Source organism: Pimephales promelas, chromosome 5 (assembly GCF_988280905.1).
Source record: "Pimephales promelas chromosome 5, fPimPro1.hap1.1, whole genome shotgun sequence".
NCBI classification, from domain to species: domain Eukaryota; kingdom Metazoa; phylum Chordata; class Actinopteri; order Cypriniformes; family Leuciscidae; genus Pimephales; species Pimephales promelas.
Window position 1 is genome coordinate 18,940,991 of NC_142773.1, and position 24,026 is coordinate 18,965,016.

Consider the following 24,026-nt stretch of genomic DNA (forward strand, 5'->3'; position numbering starts at 1 on the left):
AAATGCTTTTGAGTTTTCCCGCAACTGTTTTGCGTTCCCCCAAGAAACTTCATTTGCTCGCAAAATGTTCCCAAGAAAATTTGCGTCCGCTTGAGTGAACACAAAGTTTCTATAGGGGGAACGCAAAGGTTTTCATTTATTCCTGTGATTGCAAAGCAAAAATTTTCTTGCATTTTTGATTGATTAAAAATACCTCTAAAATAAAAGCTTTACACTAAACAATAAGATGTCTGAGATATAGATATAGCAGTTAGGGCATGTTCTCCAAAAAGAGCAGCGGTACTCATGGGTGACATGAATTCAGCTTGTAATTTCCTGATCTCATTTCTGCCCCCTTCTCCTATTCACGCTATTCATGTATAAAATGAAACAAAAAAAAAGCACACAAACCATCAACCTAACGTATGGCTATCCCAACGCATTCTCATCCTTTAGCGTCATATAGAACGCTATATGACAAAACGGCGCTATACTACGCACATGGCACCCGTTATCGTTAATATAACACACGCTGTGATGGTTAGGTTTAGGTGTGGGGTAGGGTATGGTAGTCTCATATTACGCTAAAGGATTTATGACGCCTTGGGTTCGCGTGAATATTAACGATAAAGGGTGCCATGTGCGTAGTATAGCGCCGTTTTGTCATATAGCGTTCTATGTGACGCTAAAGGATGAGAACAGGCTGGCTATTCGCACAGTATTTTACTTTCCATGAGGGCAGTGGACAGGGAAAGTAAAAAAGGGGAAAAAAGCTTGACGCTGGATGATAAAAAAAACACGAAATCTGATCCGACTGTTCAGACTTTCCAAATCTGATTTTAATCGGATTTCAAACCACATACAGATGTGGTTTGTATCAAATCCGTGTTTTTTTCTGCTGTTCAGATTACAATATTGGAAAAAAAAATCTGATTCTTGCTGCCTGTCTGAACAAAGCCGATGTAAAAACATCTTGCTTGTCCAGCTTTTAAATGATAATATTTCATGTGCTAAATTAAGTCATCTGTAAGTTCAGAATGGTTCCAAAACTGGATGCATGAGGATAGAAATAAGGTCTCTCTTTTCCACCGTGGAATCATCCAATAACAAATCAGGTACTTTGTAAATGTTTTTAAAGCACTAACTCCTAAAAATATACCATAAACCACTCTAACCAGAAACCTTAAAAGACCTCAGAAGCTCTCTCTCACTCACACACACACACACACACACACACACACACACAGGTCCGGTGGAATGTACAAGATTAAATTCCTTCCCATATGCACTAAACTTTCTATTCACCACAAAGCCCAGGTTTCCAGAGTGACCGATCCTCTTTTAAGAACAAGTCGAGGTGTGTGTGTGTGTAAGTGGCTAACAGTTCATGCTGGTTTGTTGAACAAACCCCAGCAGGGTTCAAGAAAACACATTCCAGGAGTTAATGACCAAAATGAGGGTAAAATATTACATATTTACCACACCCTGGCATCCAGTGAGGGAATGAGAAAGAGGGAGTGAAAAGGGAAGAGAGACAGACAGAAGGAGGGAGAGGGAGAGAGAGAGAGAGAGAGAAAGTGATCGGGTTTATAAATCTGTGTGAGAGCAGGACAATGGCTCACTAGAGAGCTGACAAACATGCAAGAAGACATTCTTAAGACATTAAAGGCCAACAGAGGAGCAGTGTGTGCATGTGTGAGGCCAAGCTTTCTTTCTCACGACTCCCTGAAGAGGGTTTTTTGCTGCTTAGATTGAGCTCTTCGCTCTCATGAACACACACACACACTCACACTGGTGTGTGTAGTTGACAGTCTCACTCTCACACAGCTAGACTCCATCACCTCATGAGGACCAGTACAAGAGACTGCTGACAGAGAGATGGAAAGAGAAAGAGACAGACATAATAATGGAGAGACAGACAGACAGATAGAAAGACAAACGTTACATAGAGAAACAGACAAGTAATAAATAAATGCAGCCTTGGGGAAAGAAAGAAAGAAAGAAAGAAAGAAAGAAAGAAAGAAAGAAAGAAAGAAAGAAAGAAAGAAAGAAAGAAAGAAAGAAAGAAAGAAAGAAAGAAAGAAAGAAAGAAAGAAAGAAAGAGCAAGTTAGAGCAAGCAAGCGAAAACAAGAGCGAGTGAGCAAAAGAAAGAGAGATAAAAAATAAAGAGTGGGTGAAAGAGTGAGCGATTAAGTGAGAGAAAAAGCGAGCAAGAGAAAAAGCAAGAAAGAAAGGAGGTGTGACAAACAGCAGTGAGTATGAAAGCCAAAGAATGCCCTCTCTTTTCTCCCTGTCACGTCTCCAGCTCTCATGTTAGTGACATCCACTCCTGAAGGAAAAGAGATTTCACAGACATAAGAGCGCCTGGCAAGCACAATCAGATTTTCTGCGGATGCAAACTTGGATGGAGTCATTAGGGAGTCATGATTTCACATGCAGCTTTGTGAAATATTGTCCATCAGACAGTAAAAGAACATGATAGAACACTGTCAGGAGAGGCCAGTGGGCCATCAGAGGCCTGTGAGAGCTGAACATCAGATTATCAACTGAGATTCACAGAGAATAAAGCTGTATGGAATGAAAAAGAACCAGACAAAATGAGACTAGAGGAGAGATTAGTGCAGAGGAGATGTAGGGTCCAATGAAATCTGTTTTATTTTGTACTCAAATTCCATTTTTTGTTTTTTTCCCAAATTCCATTTTTTACGAGCCCATTCTCACTCCCAAGAGACTTAACTGACGCCTTGGGAAGCATTTGACCATGCTTCAATATCTGACGCTTTAGGCGGCCTTTAGCGTCAGTTAGATGACGCCCTAGGATCCCGTGTACCCTACCCCCACCCCACACCTAAACCTAACCGCGTCCTCTAACTGACGCTTTCCTTTAGCGTCAGTTAGATGACGACGTAGGATCGCGTCATGTAAGTGACGGTAAAGGGCGCCTAAAACGTCAAATATTGAAGCATGGTCAAGAATGCGTTGTTTTTACCCGTACTGTCAACACATTCTCACCCCAAGGCGTCACCTTTGACCATGCTTCAATATTTGACGCTTTAGGCGCCCTTTAGCGTCACTTACATGATGCGATCCTACGGCGTCATCTAACTGACGCTAAAGGAAAGCGTCAGTTAGAGGACGCGGTTAGGTTTAGGTGTGGGGTGGGGGTAGGGTACACGCGATCCTAGGGCGTCATCTAACTGACGCTAAAGGGCGCCTAAAGCGTCAGATATTGAAGCATGGTCAAATCCTTCCCAAGGCGTCAGTTAGGTGACGAATGGGCTGGTACTGTTCGTACCCTTTACCTATTTTATTCGTAAAATGAGTGTGCTTTTAAAGATAATGATTAAAATGTATACAAATAAAATAGGAATGATTTTAAATTTATTGAGGTAACAGACATTTACTCAGTAGCCTTTTCAGGACAAATACTGCATGATGCAACATAACACTGCACTCTTCCATGTTAACACTAGATTCCGCGTTAATTCCGCAATTCCGTCCGCCATTCCGTGATCGCGAAAATTATAGGGCCCTATAGGAAGAAAATAGAAGAAACGGGATATGTATTTATATATACAGGATACAAAATAATTATACACAGTACACCTTTATTTTGGAATTAATCGTTTGACAGCTCTAATATATATCAGCCCATTCTCACTCCCAAGGCGTCACCTAACTGACGCCTTGGGAAGCATTTGGACATGCTTCAATATCTGACGCTTTAGGCACCCTTTAGCGTCAGTTAGATGACGCCCTAGGATCACGTGTACCCTACCCCCACCCCACACCTAAACCTAACCGCGTCCTCTAACTGACGCTTTCCTTTAGCGTCAGTTAGATGACGCCGTAGGATTGCGTCATGTAAGTGACGCTAAAGGGCGCCTAAAACGTCAAATATTGAAGCATGGTCAAAGGTGACGCCTTGGGGTGAGAATGCGTTGTATATATATATATATATATATATATATATATATATATATATATATCCTTGCAAAATATTATTGATTAAATATGATCCTTCTGGAAATAATCTTGTGTACAATTTTTTCATTAGCGTTTGGTCCAACAGGTTAACTAAAGGGCTCCCATTTATTTTATGTATTTACAAAAACAAACAAACAAACAAACAATTAATCTAATCAAATTTTAAAGCTATGAAACTTGAGGCAGTTTGTCTAACTAAACAGCATCCACAAATTCCACAATCATTTAAAATGCAAGAGAGAAAACAAAACAATTCCTCACAGACTAAATGAATAACATATTTACATTTATGCCTATTCATTTAGCAGAAGCTTTTCTCTGAAATGACTTGCAAATTAGTTGAACAGGACAGTACAGGCTGGAACAGATGTGAAACATTCATTAGTCATTTAAGTGCTCTCATATTCATAACCCTCACAGCTAGACGCTAAAGCAATAAGCCTAATAGACCGCGCATACGGCATGACACAAACATTATTTTAGAAATCAGTCATTTGTTTTCCAAAACAAAGATCTAAACATATTAAAAGAACATGAGCAATACTTGTTTTGAGATCATTTAATTGTTTTCTTGCCACATTGACAAATATGATATTATTTAATTTTGCTTAAATAAATGTATCTTAATGTTTACATATTTGATTGAAAAATGACAAAATACTGATTAAAATGTTTGTTTGTTTTTTTGTCTGCAATAGAATTAAGCTAAAACTGAAATATTAATCACAGTAAACAATTCTACCACTAAGTCCTTCATTAACCTAATTATATGCTGCTTAGCTACTCGCATTAATATGAATTCAACTAATGTGTAGTCACTGTCGTGCATTTATCGGATTAAGTGCGATGGCATTGAAAGTGGCTCATTTAATCCCTTTTTAATCTTCACTTGACTTTTGTTGATATTATGCCCAAATTAAACTCAGATATGTTCATATGTGATGCACAGCAGACAGGGAGTGTTGAGTGAGCTCTTTATAGAGCAGTAGATCTCTCTACCCACTTCAAACAGTGTGTTTTGTTCTCCCTGAGGCCTCAGACAAGAGACAAGCCTTTGATACAGAAAACAACTATGCTGCGGTCACACACACCTGATACCCTGCCGATACAGAATGGACCGTTAAGAAAAATACAGATCAAGTGATCATGATCAAAACACACATTTGACCCCAATCAGACAGATGACTAAAACAATCAACACTGCAGAGTGTGTGTGTGTGAGTGTAAGCATACGGATAGGGTATTTAAAGGTGAGTATTTCAGCACCAGGTTGTAACAAATGAAAAACAACAGTCAGAACGAAAAGAAAAATATATAAAGGTGTCATGATTCTGAAAATGAGCATCATTTACTCGCCCCTCATGTTGTTGCAAAACTTCTTCCTTTAAAAGAAGATGTAAGGCAATGCTGTTCTGTAACATACATTGACATTTAATGCAATCATGCTGTCAAACTCCAAAAAACGAGAAAAAAAAAGGACCCAAGCACTATATTTGAAGCAATGAGTCAATACGAAACTTACTCAAGAGAAAAACTATCCCTGCCCCAAAGCTCCAACATTTCATGTGTAATTTAAACAAATTTGAATATACACATAATAAACAATGTAACCTCCTGGGGTCTGATGTGTTTTCCGGGCTCTGGGGGTGTTTTGACATGCTCTGACATTTGTGCTTATTTGAGTTAATTATAGCACTGTATTCAGCACAAACACAATAATATGTGGGTCAAAAATTAACTTTTCCATTAAGAGGGAATATTTATATTTTCCTTTTTTTGGAATTGCGCTCTCACACTGATTTGCCCGGTTTAGTATATTTGGCCCTATACCTCACACAAAGCTATCCAGTTTTTTACCACTTACATTCATTGTTTTAAAAGAATGCCTCTTGCCAAATCTCTCCTTTCATGTTCCATGGCAGAAAGTCAGTCATACAGGTTTGGAACAGCATGAGAGTGAAAAAATTTCTGACAGAATTTTCATTTTTGGGTGAACTATTTATTTTATTGATGTGGTAGCTCCAGAGCAAAATCCACACAAATGTACTGGCAGTCCAAATAGGATGGCTAATAAATGAGTTTTCTGTAATGCAGACTTTTTGGACAGCAGGTGTTAGAGAACAGTAGTGCCCGCAGGTCAACACTAGCAAAGCCTGGTCTAAAAGTGAAAACCTCTTCTCCGTACAGTCCACTTTTACACTCATGACATGAGTGTTGAAAAACACACACCATAAGAACAGAGATGCTATTGAGTCTCCACACCCAAAAGCAGCTGTGCCGCTGGCCTGTCCTCCAGATTCCATCAGGGATATTTACGGGGAATTAGACATATTTATTAAGCTTTAACAGGAGGGGCAACACAAAAGATGCAAAGAATACGTCTCTAAAAATGATTTCGAGCTACTAGAGTGAAAAAAAAAACTTCCCTGACAGTTTTCAAGTAAGTGACTATCAATGACAACCAGGAAATCACCTCAAGCCTCTTGACTTACACTTTTATACACACATTAAGTCACTGATATGAGTGTGTGAGTAACACAGTCTCATCCCAAAAAGTCATATAACTGACGTCTTGGGACGTTTTTTGACCGTACGTCAATATCCGCCTTTTTAGGGCCCCCTTAAACGTCGGTAGATGGCGATCCCGGGCCGTCATGCAACTGACGCTTTACCTTTAACGTCAGTTAGGTGACGGGTTAGGTTTAGGGTTAAGTTTAGGTCTGGGGTAGAGTTAGGATCCAACCCGGTCTCACCCCAAGACGTCATATAACTGACGTTTTGGGACGTCTTTTGACCATACGTCAATATTCGCCTTTTTAGGGCCCCCTTAAACGTCGGTAGATGAGGTTATGGGATCCTAACTCTACCCCATACCTAAACCTAACCCTAAACCTAACCCGTCACCTAACTGACGTTAAAGGTAAAGCGTCAGTTGTATGACGGCCCGGGATCGCCATCTACCGACGTTTAAGGGGGCCCTAAAAAGGCTGATATTGACGTATGGTCAAAATACGTCCCAAAACGTCAGTTATATGACTTTTTGGGATGAGACTGTGTTATAGGATCCCATGCATAACCTCATCTACCGACGTTTAAGGGGGCCCTAAAAAGGCGAATATTGACGTATGGTCAAAAGGCGTCCCAAAACGTCAGTTATATGACGTCTTGGGATGAGACCGGGTTGGTGTGAGAGAGTCTACAGTATGTGTGTATGAGGCCATGTCCACACTAATACGCTTTCGTTTAAAAACGTGCATTTTTCTCTCCGGTTTGGCCTTCCGTCCACATTGAGACGGTGTTTTAAGTCAATGAAAACGTAGCTTTTGGGAAACGCTCTCTAAAGTGGATAAATTTGAAAATGCTGTTTTCGCGTTGTAGTGTGGACTGTGAACCCGGAGGTATTTGAAAACGATGACGTAAGTTTAGTCATGTGATGTTGTACCAATAGATATTCATGTTTACCGGTATTGTGCTATTCACTTTTGCACTGTTGCTACACTCTTCATATCACAGTCCTGCACAGATGACAGAAAATGTACTCACATTTGCTGTCCCGTGGCAATGCAGGAGAGCAGTTGCGTTTTAGACCAAACATATGGTGACTGAGTGCATGTGACCTGGACGCGTCAGTGATGGTGAGATATATTGCTAAATAAAATTGTGCTGTTTAAAAAATTGCGTGATAACTTTATTATTTATTTTTCCATCTGTATCATCTCGGAGAGCTTTTGTGAGGTGGTTTCATGCATGGGCAGTTAGGTGAATTTAGAAGTTTCTCATCCACACTGAAACGTCGGAAAACGCATGAAAACGCTAGTGTGGATGGAGAGTGTTTTAAAATGAAAAGGCCACTTTTAAATGTATCCGGATTAATGTGGACGTAGCCTGAGGCACACTGAACCATTTTACTATCACTCCAAAAGAAGGTGCAAAAAAAGGAATGAATGAATGAACGCACAAAAAAGAAAGTGAGAAGGAAACTGCAACGGAAAGTATGAGCAGATCAAATAAAGGATAAAGAAAGAGCATTAGAAAGAGCTGAAGAGAAAAGAGTTAAATATAGATACATAGAAAAGGAAAGACTAAAATAAAGAAATAAAGAGTGAATTAAATAGAGTTTAATCTATTTAATCTATAGAGTTTAATCTACGAAAGAAAGAAAGAAAGAAAGAAAGAAAGAAAGAAAGAAAGAAAGAAAGAAAGAAAGAAAGAAAGAAAGAAAGAAAGAAAGAAAGATTGATTCAAAGTGAGAGGTTGGACAGACTGTTGCCACACAGCGCCTCAGGGGATTCTGGGAAAATCATCTTTTCTTCTGAAAGTCTTTCAGTGTCCGTCCTGATATTAGCATGACAAAAACAGCGCTTTACCATCCAACATGCCCTGTTTTCTGAACCTCTGCTCTTTTCAGCTCTCTCGTTCTCTCTGTCACTCTCTCCGTTTCTTTAACCACATACGCCCCTCTTCTCTTCTCTGTAACACTAGAAAAAAACTCTGGTGCTTTTAACTATTCTTAATCATAATAGGAAATCAAATATTTCTGTTGAGAAATCTCTCACCATCTGGGAAAAAGAAATTCATAACTTTATCGAGGTGAAACAGGGGTGAATATGAGAGAGAGAGACATACAATAAACTTATGTTCTTCCCTTATCAGTAATTTTCCATAAATTATTTCATTTCTCTGTTAGTTTAAAGGCAAGTCGCAAATAAGTGATCTGATGGCTATCAGATATGACAGATATCAGTTGAGACGGAACAAAACAGTCAAACCCAGAACCGTAAATTGACTTTAACAAAACAATACCATTTTCCATTCTACATCATGTTTTTCTTATTCAAATCAATAGAAAAATAGATAATAACGAACTAATAAACATAACTGGAGCTGTTTATATATTAGCAACACTGCATAACTAAATTATAAATCCATTTACAGCTTATGATCACTTTGACTAACTGGATCCTTTTCATTGTATTATCAAACCGAATACAACTATGCATGTGTTCCAAAGTCGTTGTGTATATGTATGTGTGTATTAGTCCGCTATGTTCTCACACTTGTTTCCTGATTTCACCAGTTCACAAGACAGTCAGATGACTTCCCTCTACAGCCCCCCTGCCAGTCCTCATTTCTCCTGTTTAATCCTTTACTTCCCATCCGAATCAGCCTGACTTCCACATGTGACATGTAAAACTCCCATCCTCCACAGTCAAAGCTGTAAAACACGTCTCAGAGTGTGTACCGGGTGCCGGTAATTAGGTGGACGTTTCATCTGTTCATTTTGAAGAACATCAAGACTTATTGTTTAATTCACATCTGAAAAAGAACCATCTGCCCTTGTTTTCTGTGCCACGCTGTTAATGCATGCCTGCTCCATCAGGTCAATCAGAATGAGAACACAACAACAGGAAGAAGTTTCTTAAGGCATCAGCACATTTATTCAGACTGCGGGACGACAACACGGTCTGATGTGATTATTGTTGGAAAAGTTTTTTTTTTTTTTTTTAATAAAAGTTTGCAAAAACAAAAAAAAATACATTTGCAATAAATCCAACAATGTATTAGTGTTTTGCATTTAGTGGTCTTAAAGGGATAGTTCATCCAAAAATTTACCAAACAGGTGGTTGCATCCATTGGCTTCCATAGTATTTATTTCTCCTTCAATGGAAATCAATGGGTGCCGTCAACTGTCAGATTGAGGACACGCAACAGGAACGAGCGTAATTCATAATTGAAGGCGACGAGCCTTACAACATAAGTTGATTCGTTGATTTTCTGTGTTTCAATATTCTTCTGTGAAATAAAAAAGAATATATTTTTAATATTTGATTGTTAAAAATATCTTCTTTTCTGTTTCACTGAAGAAAGAAATGTTAAAGGTACAATATGCAGGATTTTTGCAGTAAAATATCCAAAAACCACTAGGCCAATGTTATATATTTTGTTTAGTTGATTCTTACAATATCCTAGCCTGGGTACCAGCCCAAACCCCGCCCACAACATTTTTTGGTTGGAAAGTTCGGTCTGGACTCGATCCATTGAGGAGAAATTATGATCAGTCAAAAAATGATCGGGCCAATCAAATTGCCAGGGAGCAGTTTCAGCCAGGGATCGGGCCAATCAAAAAGCCCTTTGGAGCAGTTTCAGACTCACATTCTGACAAGAATATGACGAAGTATGATGAAGTCAGGCTAACAATATCCCAAATGTTTACAACTATTTGTAAATCATGAGAAAATTGCGATTTTAACCAAAGAAACAGGGCATGTGAGCAGAGGTCCGCATTACCCTGGATTTCCGCCAGGTTTGACCTCATACTGCAATAGTAACCATGGCGACAGACATTGTCAATTGGTTATGCCCGTTATGCCTAGAAGGACGCTCACACTGTTGTTATTTTGTTCAAACATTATGGACAATGGCAAGCAGACTTTGAGACAAAAAGAGGACTAAAACGAAGATCAACATCTTTCCAGATGCCGAAAGCTCCACGCACGCGACTAACTTCGACTCGACAGAGATGCGAGTGTTGCATACTTTATTAGACAGGTGAGCAAATGTACATAAAACTAATCAGTGTTATGTAGTTCAAAATGATGAAAAGTTAGAATATGATCTGTATGTTTTTCACTAATGTTAATCTAGCTTAACTGTCTAAAAATCCTGCATATTGTACCTTTAACAGATTTGAAATTACATGAGAGCAAGAAAATGATGACAGAATTTGTATTATTGGGTGAACTATTATTTTAAGATGTGGCAGATATGTGAAATAACATCAGCGAATCATAATATGCCTTACCATGTTGAAGAGCTCGAGTTTGTTTTTGACATCCATAAGCACCGGGTCAACACTTCGGACCCTTACTTCTGGATTCTTTTCTTGAGCACGGACTCCATTGCCCACCGTTCTTCTATTATAACTGAGAGAAAGAGATAGAAAGAGACATAAACGTTAGGAGATGGTCAGCTGTTATCTGCACCACGAAGCCCCAGCAGAAATTGACCTTTGGTTGAGGTCCCTTGAAAGCTTAAATCTTCAATCTACTGTTTGGCTTTACCCGGATACGGACGGCATTCTGTCCTGACAGCTTAGGAGATCAATATGCCTTGGACTTCGAGATCCCCTGACAGAAATGATGCATTATAAAGTCTAATTGTTGGTGTGTGTGCTGTGGGAAGTGTCAGTTGGAAGTATGTGAGAGTATTGATGAGATAGTGGGTGAGAAAATACTGCTTTGGAATAATAAAATGAGAAGGAAGGCCATATATGAAAGTTAGAAATGAGGCTAATTAGAGTCTTGTAAGAGGCCATTAAGAAATGTATCTGAACTGCTAAAGGCTCTCACACTCTATAAAGGGTCGATTTTGTAACCAATCCTCCCCTTCTGACAATCCTTGGTAAATTCCCGATTATCTTGATGGTTCTTATTATTTTATCAGATTTTCTTATGGCGTGATAGTGTTAAGAGTGATTGAATCTGGTAAGAAGAACATCTGGGCTGCACTGATCTCAAGTAGTAAATTGTTGAATATTTACAATCAGAAATTCTGTTGTGTAGGGGGAACCTCAAAGAAAAACACACTGTAGATTGTCACATGGAACGAAACGACACTCAATCAGAAAGCGAGCTGACGGAAGACCGAAGCATAACATCCAAAACCGTTTCTTTTATCTCGCTCGCTCTCATATCATGCTGTTGCAAAAAAAAAAATTGCCAATATTATTTCGGAAAGCGTGAATTTTCAACCCACACACTAAAAATACATTATTCATCATCCAATTTTAAGAAGTGACGAGAACATACAAACACAAATAAAAGAAATATGCATATGGGGTTGTGTGTGTGACTGTGAATGTTAACTGTGTGGGTGCTCTTATTTTCAATATTGGATTACAGAGATAAATATGATTAAAATGATTCCTAATGCATGAAATAAACCCATGTTGAGGTCTACCTCCACGCAAACTAACATTAAAGTGCCTTAGCCAAGGGCACAACGGAGATAGATCATGAATCATCCCTACAATTTACAAGAAACAAACACTTCCAACGCCATATTGACCAGTGGCTGGTTAAATGACCAATGGCTGGTTTGTGTTTTGTTTTTGGTCAAATCTTTATGTCTGGCTCTGAATTGAGTTATTGAATGCCAAACATTTCAGTGGTGTAAACATATGCATTTATTATTTACAATTCAGCTGGTTGTTATGGAAGCTTGTTTCCGCCACAGAATGAAAAATAAAAAAAGGTAATTGCGACTTTTTATCTCACAATTCTGACTTTTTTTTCATGCAAGTTTTTATATCATGCAATTCTGACTTTACATCTCGCAATTCTGAGAAATAAAGTCAGAATTGCGAGATGTAAAGTCAGAATTGCTAGATATAAAGTCAGAAAATTGCGTGATATAAAGTCGCAATTGCGAGATATAAAATCAGAACTGCGAGATATAAAGTCAGAATTGCGAGATATAAAGTCAGAATTGCGAGATATAAAGTCACGATTGCGTGTTATAAAGTCAGAATTGTGTGAAATAAAGTCAGAATTGCGAGATATAAAGTCAGAATTGTGTGAAATAAAGTCAGAATTGTGAGATATAAAGTCAGAATTGTGAGATATAACGTCACAATTGCGTGTTATAAAGTCAGAATTGCAAAATATAAAGTCAGAATTGCATGATATAAAGTCACAATTGCAAGATATAAAGTCACAATTGCGAGATATAAAGTCACAATTGCGTGTTATAAAGTCAGAATTGTGAGATATAAACTTTCTGAGGGGGAAAAAAGTTAGGTTTTTTTTTCCCTTAGAATTGGCCTAAGTCACAATTGCGAGTTTTTATCTCACAATTCTGAGAAAAGATGTCAGAATTTCGACATATAAACTCGCAATTGTGAGAAAAAAGTCAAAATTGTGAGATCAAAAGTCGCACTTCTGTCATTTTTTCTCAGAATTGGGTTTTATATCACGCAATTCTGACTTTATATCTCGCAATTCTGACTTTATATCTCGCAATTCTGACTTTATCTCACAATTCTGACTTCATATCTCACAATTGTGAGATAAAAGTCGCAATTATTTATTTATATATTTTTTATTCAGTGGCGGAAACAAGCTTCCATAGGTTGTCGACTATAATGTTGGATCTACTGTCATACATCTCAGACTCGTCTATCATCTCATCTGAATATATTACTGTTTTAGAATTATCCCTGTACTTTAACATGGCACCATCTTGTGAAAAATATGGAAATATATTCCTAATGTGCTAATAATTCCTGATGTGCTATTATAGAAACATTCTACAAGAGTATAGCAGCTCAGAAACATTCACAATGAAAAGATATCTAAACTCATTCCGTATGCTCAGCCTTTAATCTTTCTATTTGAAAATGAATTTCCCCTTATTTCAGCCAACACTGCGACTTAAATCTAGACATTTACCTCATATTCCAAACACACATACAACAAAATACTCATCAAGACATGCAGTGACATACACAGGCAATCTTTTGCTGCTTTAATGCGATGTCTCAATGAAAAAAGGCTCACTCTCTCACTCTCTCAATGATGGTGTACTAAGAAAGCCTATAATCCCTGGGTGTGACCCAGAGGAGAGAGTTAGAAGACCAAGAATCCTAGAATCCTCCTTACTGAACTCTCTCTCTCTCTCTCTCTCTCTCTCTCTCTCTCTCTCTCTCTCTCTCTCTCTCTCTCCAACAGCTATGTTTGCTCAACATCCTTTATTGCAGGTTCGTTTTGCATTACTGTAATCTACTCTCTCTCTCAAAGAGCCAAGGATGAAGAGATTGTGATAAAAGAGGCCAGTCACTTTCAGCAGCCTTGGATCTGGGATTTTTTCCTCAATTCCGCAAAAAAAAAAAAAAAAAAAAAGAAGAAGAAGAAGAAAAGAGAAATAGTTTTAAGCTGTGAACGAACTAAAACTAAATATACTGGAAAAACTAAGACTAAATTGAAAGCAGAAAAATTAACAGCCATAGAGTGAAAATTAATGAAATTAAACAAATGGAAAATCTATTTTAAATTAAAAAAAAATAAACATCTTAGACATGCAGCTTTTTACACATAATGATATGAATACACACAAACAATGATGCAAATGAAAACAAACTTTGAATAAATCCGCAGAAAATAAACATGAAAAGCATCTCTGACAGGATGCTGTCTGGTTCCCAGCATGAAGCGACTCAACAAACATCCCATAATCACTGAGTTCCCAGAGTTCCATGGAAACAATAATGCTTTGAAAATAATGATGGTTGAGCATGAAAAGCAAGGTTGTAAGGTGTTTATAAGAAATAAAAAAGAGACATGCAAAACAAAAGCTATACAATTATGAGAAATATGTTGTAGATTCATCTGCGTTCTTAAAAATGAACAGTCAAATGAAGCCACAATAATAGTTTTCTTATGCCATAGAAGAATCTTTTTGGGTCTCTGCTGATCTGAAGAATACAAAACAATTTCAAGAACCTTTTTTAATCTCAAAAAAACTCAAGAACCCCACAGAGCGAAACAAAGAACCATTAAAAAGCCTTTAATCCATCTTCTTGTATAATGTATATATATATATATATATATATATATATATATATATATATATATATATACGTATATATATATATATATATATATATATATATATATAATTTGAAAAAAGTCCCAATGTGACAGTATTTGTGAGCGAGAGGAAGAGAAACAGAAATGAGATCTTAGATTGCAAACAGCAGAGCTGCTCTGTAATTAATAGGGCGGCAGAGAGTGAATGAGAACCACTAGAATGTGCAAATCTGATCTGGGTAAATTAGAGGTTTGGAGCGAGATAAACTCGCAGAGCGGGCCGTGACACAGACATGTAAATTACAAGCTCTGCATCCTCTAACTTTCTCAGAATACGCTGCTCTGCTGCCTGTGGAATGGACAGCTCTGTTGTCCTCCTAACATCTTTCTCTTTCTCAGAGACACAATGGACGCCTGCCTGCATGAGGACAAACCACAGAAACCAGCAATCACACACCGCCGGGCTGCTATGATTTGAGCTAAAGAGAGGGTGTCGTTCATCTGAAGTGAGATGTCAAAGCCAAGTCTTGAAAGCACAACAAAGAATCAAAATCTATCTATTCATCCTATTCATCTCTCTGTCTATATATCCATCCATCCAAACATCTAACTAATTACATATACTGTACTCTACACTTTTAGAAAAAGGGGTTCATTGGGGTTCTACATATGAAGCATAGGGTTCTTTACTGCTAAAAGAGGTTCTATAATGACAAGAAAGAACCCTTTTGGCACAAAGGTTCTTTATAGGCTTTCATTCATTCATATATTATATTATTCTGCAACATTTTGTAGTTGTAATTAAATTATTGTTTATTAAACTGTTGTCATAACTTAATATCATGATTTTAATCGTGCTGATTTTTGGAGGAGAAAAACTGAAATGGCACTCTTTGTGTGATATTGTTTAACTACATAAAATTATATGAATATATACATTTTCTAACCCCCATATCTTGAATTTTGTGATCATTCACATGCATTCATAAATACATTTTAGGGTCTTGATGTTTGTCAATAATATGAAATATTTTATCCGGAAAAGACAGAACAAATGATAATGAATCAACCCAAAGGGTTCCATAAAGAACCTTTTTCCTGGTTACAAAGAACCCTAAAGTGTTCTTATTATTGAACCCTTAAAAAGTGTATAGAAATAAAAAGTGTAAGTTCTGTAGAACCTTTTGGGGGTTCCAAATACGTAGCACTGATAGAACCTTTTAAGGTTCTATATAGAACCTTTTCTTCTAAGAGTGAACCAAACTATCATAATCTAACACAGTCTCATCCCAAAAAGTCATATAACTGACGTTTTGGGACATATTTTGACCATACGTCAATATCCGCCTTTTTAGGGCCCCCTTAAACGTCGGTAGATGGCGATCCCGGGCCGTCATACAACTGACGCTTTACCTTTAACGTCAGTTAGGTGACGGGTTAGGTTTAGGGTTAGGTTTAGGTATGGGGTAGAGTTAGGATCCCATAACCTCATCTACCGACGTTTAAGGGGGCCCTAAAAAGGCGAATATTGACTTATGGTCAAAAGACGTCCCAAAACGTCAGTTATATGACGTCTTGGGATGAGACCGGGTTGCATAATCCATGTTTTTTAGAAATCCATAAATCTGTCCATTCATCGATCTATTTTTACATAATCATCATCATCTATCCGTCATCTGTCCGTCCATCCATCCATCCAAGTTTAAATGTTCCATCACGACATCATCATCAACCACTTGACAATCAAAGATCTACCAGCAATGAAAGCCAAACTGATATCCCTCTGTTTTTTTAAAACACAATACCATGCACACATATGTTTTTTGCAATTCAACACATGTAACTTTCTACCCAACTGAAAAGCAGTTTCCGTTTTCATGCCATAGTTTTTGTCCAAGAAAATACAAACACAGCCTTAGGTTAAACACGGCAAATCAGGCAGTTTTACCACTGAATTATATAGGAACTCCATACTGGAACTACACAGTTCATTAATCTCAGATTAATATACGATTATGAAAACAATTATTGTTATCAAGAATCCCAATCAAACTCTTTACGCCTCAGTTTAATTTTCACAGGGGAAGGCCACTGATCTCAGGCTGAGGCTCAGAGTTAGCTCACTGTCTGCTAATGACTCGGCCGTTGGGTTTAATGTGACCATCTGGTTACTGGAACGTTGTTTGGATCCAATCTCTTGTGACATGCCCAGACTCACAGAAGAAACTCAAGACATTTTGTGAGTTCACTTCAGTCTCTGATGAAAAAAAAAAACTACACATATAAGATAACCCAACAGGATCAGGAAATGTCACAAGTCTGATGTTTGAATTAAAAAAAAAATGTTTGTTTAAATCCATAAATAACACTTTAGGCACAGAGACAGACTTGCAGGCAGTGCCAAACACACATCTGCGCTGAAAACAGATGCCAATCAATACAGACGGGAGACGAGCCAAATAAAACAAGACGTACACTGCTTAAAATAGACAGAGAGGTGAAGAGAAGGAATCCAATAGAGATGGAAAGATCAGGGAGTGTGAGAGGATGAGCAAATGGTGGAGATAAACCACAGAAAAGAGCCCGAGCCAAGCTTGCCGCCCCAAGGGATGATGGGAAAGCAGACTGTGGCTGCCAGTGGCAGGGACAGATGCCCATGTGGCCAACAGCTGCATCGTGTGTGTGTGTGTGTGTGTGTGTGTGTGTGTGTGTGTGTGTGTGTGTGTGTGTTGGGGGGGTTGGTTCTCAAGAGAAAAGGATATGGCATTGAGGTCAGCCTATTACACACACACACACACACAGCTCAAAGCATCAATGTTTCCGCACTGAACATCAGCAGATATGCGTGTTGTATTTTATTGAGTGCAATATCAATAACTCTCTCCATAAATGTTATGCAAACACAAACACACGCACACTGAGCATGATGGGATTAAAAAAAAAAAACAGAGGGAGAGGGTAACTGAAGGATGGAGAGTATATCTGAGGTAATATAAGGAGTGGAAGGTGTGTGGCAGTGCAAGGAGACACACACACACGCACACAATAGCAGGGTTAAGACCTCCCTATATTGAGACATTGACTATTATAATTACTACACTCTACTCCTAAACTATAGGAAACAATTATTTAGCGCTATTGTGAGATTTTTAATTACTATCATTTCGAGGGCATCTCTTAAAGTGGAAGCAGAATATTCAGAAATAATGAATTCTGTGCTGTGGTTCAGGGCGTGGCGGTGGGAACTCATCAAATTAGGATCAAATATTGAAGAAAGGCACTGTAATCAGGCACAAAACTATATACGAGTAGGGCTGTCAAACGATTAATTGCGATTAATCGCATCCAAAATAAAAGCTTGTGTTTACATAATATATGTGGGTGCGCTGTGTATAATTATTTTATATATATATATATATATATATAAACACACACACATATGCTTGTATAGATTTAAGAAATATTTTCATGTATTTACTGTATGTCGATTTATAATTTATATTGTATATAAATATTTTATATATCAATAATATTTTGTATATTTTTCTTAAATATACATGCATGTGTGTGTATTTATATCCAAAATAATTATATAGTGCACCCACATATATTATGTAAACACAAACTTTTATTTTGGATGCGATTAATCGTTTGACAGCCCTAGCTACGAGCATTGAGAGTTAAGTGACAAGTTAAATATTGTCCAACTTTTTAAAATTACATTCAACCAGAAATTAAAAAAAAATATGTCAAATTACACACAGTCATGTTGTTCCAAACATGTATGACTTTCGTTCTCCTGTGGGACACAAAAGAATATATTTTGAAGAATGTCTTAGCTGTTTTTTGTCCATAATGAAAGTCAGTAATGTTCATTAACTTTAACTGCATGGACAATAAACACTGAAACATTATTCAAAACATCTATTGTGCTCTGCAGAAAAAAAGTAAGTCATACAGTGATGACAATGACATGAAGGTGAGTAACTGATTTAATCATTTAGTCAACTGGTCTGAGACCCACCAACTTGCCTATTTTAACTGTTCTATTTGTTCAACAAATTAAAGAGAAATATATATATATATTAAGCAGAATTAAGCAGAAATACATATAATTAAGCAGCACAACTATTTTCAATGTTGATAAGCGGAAAGCAGAAAATCAGCATATTAGAACAAATGAAGGATCATGTGACACTGAAGACTTGCTTCTAAAAATTCAGCTTTGCCATCACAGGAATAAATTACAGTTTAAAGGTCCCCTGACATGAAATTTTCATTTTCTGAGGTTTTTTAACATAATTAGTTCCCCTAGCCTGTATTTGGTCCCCTCGTGTCTAGAATTTTCAATCGGTGTAAACCGAGCTTTGGCTATCTTTCTCTTCTCTGCAGCTCAGACGCGCTGATCTTGAATCTCCCCTATATGATGTCATACGGGGGGAAATGTTACCTCCCTTTTCTCTGCTTTGCCCGCCCGGAGAATTTGGCTCGCCCATGAGAAAACGCAGGCGATTTTAGTTTTTTCTAGAGAAATAGCTTTTAAATTTGACTGTTTCCTCGAGAGATATCATGGTCTGCAAACGAGCGAAGCATGGCAGTTGATCAGTGTTCGGATGTACAAAAGAACACAAAAGAGTTTTTTTAGTTTCTTCATCCGAGCCTCTGAAGAAACAATGGGCTAATTTTATTTTCTCTGGAAATGCGCCGACTCAACTCCCAAAGTTTTGTATGGTCCACACACTTTACCGACGACTGTTTCCTCAACTCAATGACAATTTCTTGACAATTTCTGATGTGCAGCCTAATTGTTCAAGTTCAGACAGGTAAGTTAATCTTTCTCTCAAAATCGTACGAAACTGTGCATCAGTAAGACAAGCCAGTGACTAGAATATCAACTTCACATCGTTTCTTTTAGTAGGATGAAAATCTTATTGAAATTGTGAACAAATTATACAGAAAGCAATCAAAAAACAATCTTTCCACACAGCACGAGTTTATCTGGACAACTCGTTATGAAATCAATGATGCACACTGCACAATGAAGCTCTTACTGTATGTACATGATCGTGTCACATCAACAGACTGTCATCCTTGCTCAATGCTCATCACAGCAACATTTTATGTGATGGGAATAGATCTAAATAATTAAAAAAAATTCTCATGATTCGGTAATCTCGATAGCTGTAATAGTAAAAACCTATATTAGCTGTAGTTAAAAGTATTCGAGAGAGTTTCACATGTAATATGTAGCTATTTCATATGCAAGCATGTCAGCCAATCACAGCAGTGGCCAGTTACACTGAATCCCACAGCAGACACGCCCCTTCAAACAGAGCGTTCAAATCAGGCTAGGAAAAATGCCTTTTATTTCTAAATTATGACTATTTTTGATCTAAAAAAATATACTAACATTATAAGGGCAACCCAAGAAACATTATGAAATAATAAAATAACCCCATGTCAGGGGACCTTTAAAAAATAATAAAAAAAATATAAAAATATTTTTCTAAACTTAAATTTTGCAATATTTCTATTTTTACTGTATTTGGGATCAAATAAATGCAGCCTTGGTAAGACTTTTCGCAATAAATTGTACCCACTCCCAAACAGTATTCTACATGAATCCAGCCAAGATAAAAAAAAGAAACCCTCTAAACAGTAAAGCAGTTAAAGGTTCGACTTGTTGAGCCTGTTTTCCCAAGATGGCTCCTGTCTGTATACACGAAGTGAACTGTCTTTATAACGTATCTTCTTATTAAACGGTCTGTAAACTTACAAAGTTCTCAAAGCTTTGTTTTGCATGTAGGGACCCTGATTATGCTACCGTGTAAGTGTTGGGCTATTTTGAGCCTTGTTAGTGGTATAGCCATTTTTATTTCCATTACTCTATGCCATACTAGCATTATAAGCTAAACAGTTTTTAGAGATAAAACTCTTTACGTTCAATAATCATGAAAACAAATCTCAGAGAACAGTTGACTATGTACCACTGTGTAATTAGACCAAAAGTTCATTTTACGCCGGAGTTCTCCTTTAAACAAGTGAACGAGCGACTGAGAGTACAGGAAGAGGATAAAAAAAACACATGAGAATCCTATGAGCCTGTTATTCTAAATTAACTGAAGGAAGTGGCTGTTTATGGGAACATTTACTGGTCACTAGTTCTGCCTGGTCACTATTAAAGGCTCTACCCTGAAGCCTGGCTCCCTGGTTGGCCGAGAAACCAATTTAACACACACACACACACACACTAAAGCCCATCCTTGTGTGTGTGACCCTGTGAATGTGGCATTAATTGCTCAGCGGTGACGCCCCATGTAGAGAACTTCCTGTTCTTTGAACTCAACCCAGTGTTTTTAAGGTCTCTTACACTTTCACCATTCCCCTCATAATGTTGCTACAGGTCAGCGGCATACAGCAGTCAATGAGCTCCAGATAACTGTAATGAGGGTGTGTGTGGAGGTGAAAATCCACTGAGATGTGTTCTCAATTATTTTGGAATTTCGGAAGCGAAACCCAGACCTCCCATTTTACGGACTGACACACACACGCCATCACTCTCTTTCTCTCTCTCTACACACACTAATCATTTAGATGCAGCGGGTGATGTCACTGCCTGAGATTGCATCCCTCTAGTTCTATCTATAGTTGTTCTGCAGCACTATTTCCAGCACTGGGTTTAAAACAAATTCCTGGGTATGCATGGGCAAAGCTAGCAAACTTTTTAAACTCACTCCCTAAAGCAAGAGCTGGGCAGAGAGAACAGAGAGAAACACAAAGAAACATGAATAAGAGATTGATGGACAGACAGGCAGATCTAGATAGATAGATAATCAAATTGTGTAAAACATATCTTAACAGTACAATTAACTCACTACAATTTATTTGACCAAATAATATCTTACTTTGGTGAATATTTTGAGTTTACATACTATACTGCAGAAATAATATTTTAGTAATAGTAAAAATATGCTATTTTAGTGATAAACTATCTTGAGGGGCAACTAAAAATAGGCTCTTTATCGCCCCCTATTGTAGCACAATAGTATTACACTCACACAATTTCAACCTTCAGTTATTTCTTTAGACAAAAGAAAGAAAAAAAAAGATGAATTCACTTGTGTGTTCTTGCTATTCCATCTTGTCTGAGAACAAACACAAACACACACAAATGTTAAAAACACACTTGTAAGAGCTTGTTACCATGAGCACATCTGGATTACAATGTAATAGAATACTGGCAAACACAAACCAGAAACAGTCCACTATACTATTGTAGTCTATACAGTATAGGTGGTATATTGGCACTTCAGTAATTCAATCACTATAAAAACAAAACAATACAAGGCTTTGTAATGCTTTTATACATTATTAAGGGTATTCAATCAGCAGGCTTTCCACCAACGTCATAGATCAATAACAAGCTATCAATGCATGCAGTGGATTTGAATACAAATATATCTCCACAATGAAAACTAGATTTAGAAAAGAGTGTTAAACTCCATGTCAACAAAATCACACTGAATATCAATGACATTAGGCCAGATGTGCACAGCTTGTGCCAGCATCAAAGTGATGCCAGTGGCTTCAAGCTGGCACTGGCCGTTGCCAGAAGCTCAGAGGCCAAAATGTTATGACCGAGGGCAAAATTTGGCAGTATGCCATTGAATTAAACACATGGACATATGCATGCCTGCGAACACCTCGCAAGTTTTTGAAACGAGTGTCTGAGCCTCTGAGGCAACAACGAACAGGTCAGACATGGATGCCATACAAAAACTATCATGTAAAAAACATACAATAAATGCAGATAAGCTGCCAAAAGTGGTTTAGCTAAATACCTGCAAGAACAGCACAGGTGCATTTTTTCTGGTAACAAACTAAAATTATTGATTGGTATTGTATTGAATAAAGAAAGGAAACGGGTCATAAAACAACCTGGCGTCACTGGTATGAGCACCAATACTTAACATATAAAGTAAATGTGTTAACTGTGAGACCAACACTCCCACAGAGATAACCAAGATTCACACTCAGAAAGTTCCCAAAAACCCATTCTAAGCACTCTGTAATAGTGTAAAAGTGCCACCTAGTGGTAGATAAGGTTATTTGCAAAGTTTTACAGAGAGAATCCCTAACAAAAACAGAGATTTGTCTGATCACAGCTGACATAGTGTTTCGAATGCAAATAATATGGGATGATGCAGAGGATAGAGAACATGCAGAACATTTTATATGAAAGAAAATTAATACTTTTAGTCAGTAAGGATGCATTCAATTGATCAAAAGTGACAGTAAAAGACATGTTGTTGCATAATATTTGAAGAGTTCAGATGCAAAAGCCTCTAAGTGCCATTTGAAATTTTCTTCTAGAATGATATTTTTTATCAAGCTCGTATATTTAAGTTCAGTAATTTCACTTAAATGACAATTCATAGGTAATTATCATTGCCATTTAAGTGAATTTACTGAACTTAAATACTCGAGTTGGTTAAAAATGATCATTCTAAGAAAATTTCAAATGTCACTTAGAGGCTTTTGCATCTGAACTCTTCATTTATATTTAAAATAAATCCTGTTCTTTACAACTTTCAACAAAAATATTAAGCAGAACTTTTGTCAACTTTGATGAGAAATATTTCTTGAATGATTTCTGAAGGATCATGTGACACTGAAAATTCAGCTTTGCATCACAGGAATACATTATATTTTAAAATGTATAATATATATACTGTATATATATATATATATATATATATATATATATATAATATATTAATATAATATATAATAATATCAATTTACTTTTTATTTTAAATTTTAATAATATTTCACAATATTCACATTTTTTCTGTATTTTTTTTATTTTTTATTTTTATTAAAATTAAAATTAAAAAAAATATTTTTATTGGTGAGCATACAAGGTTTCTTGTAATGGTATAGTGCATAAATGCTGTTTAAATAATACAATATATTTTGCCTATTCAGTAAAATGTATTTGTTGGTTTTTGGGGTCAGTGTATTTAGCCTGTGGATGGCAGTATAGGCTTTATTTCCCCAGCAGCTGACTGCAGACTGCAGAGTTCTGGGTAACGCTTCCCTTTACAGTCCAGTTACCCATGTAAATACTATGTACTTATTTTAGTAACTACAATTACTGGGAAATAACTAGTACTAACCCTGAACCTACCCCTAAACCTACCTCTGTTCCATGTACTTTCCTTATATTAGCCAGTACTTTCTAGGTAAGTACACTGTAAGTACTGTACTGTAAAATGAAGCGTTACTGAGTTATCTGTATATAAACAAGCCACTGTTCACAGACATTAGAGGGATAATTCACCCAAAAATTCAAATTAACCCATGATTTACTCCCCCTGAAGCCATAGGTGTATATGATATTCTACTTTCAGACAAATACAATCAGAGTTATATCAAAAAATGTCCTGGCTCTTCTAAGCTTTATAATGGGA

General features: G+C 37.2%; 1 protein-coding gene across 2 annotated transcripts in view; it reads right to left on the bottom strand.

Moving 5' to 3' along the window:
* Window positions 1–24,026, bottom strand: part of gpc5c (glypican 5c) — a 131,148-nt gene that overhangs the window by 30,826 nt on the left and 76,296 nt on the right. For both annotated transcript variants that reach the window (XM_089131065.1, XM_039657606.2), the window contains one exon: window positions 10,770–10,890. In XM_089131065.1, the coding sequence (XP_088987191.1) occupies window positions 10,770–10,890 (121 nt within the window). The remainder of the gene's footprint in view (window positions 1–10,769; window positions 10,891–24,026) is intronic.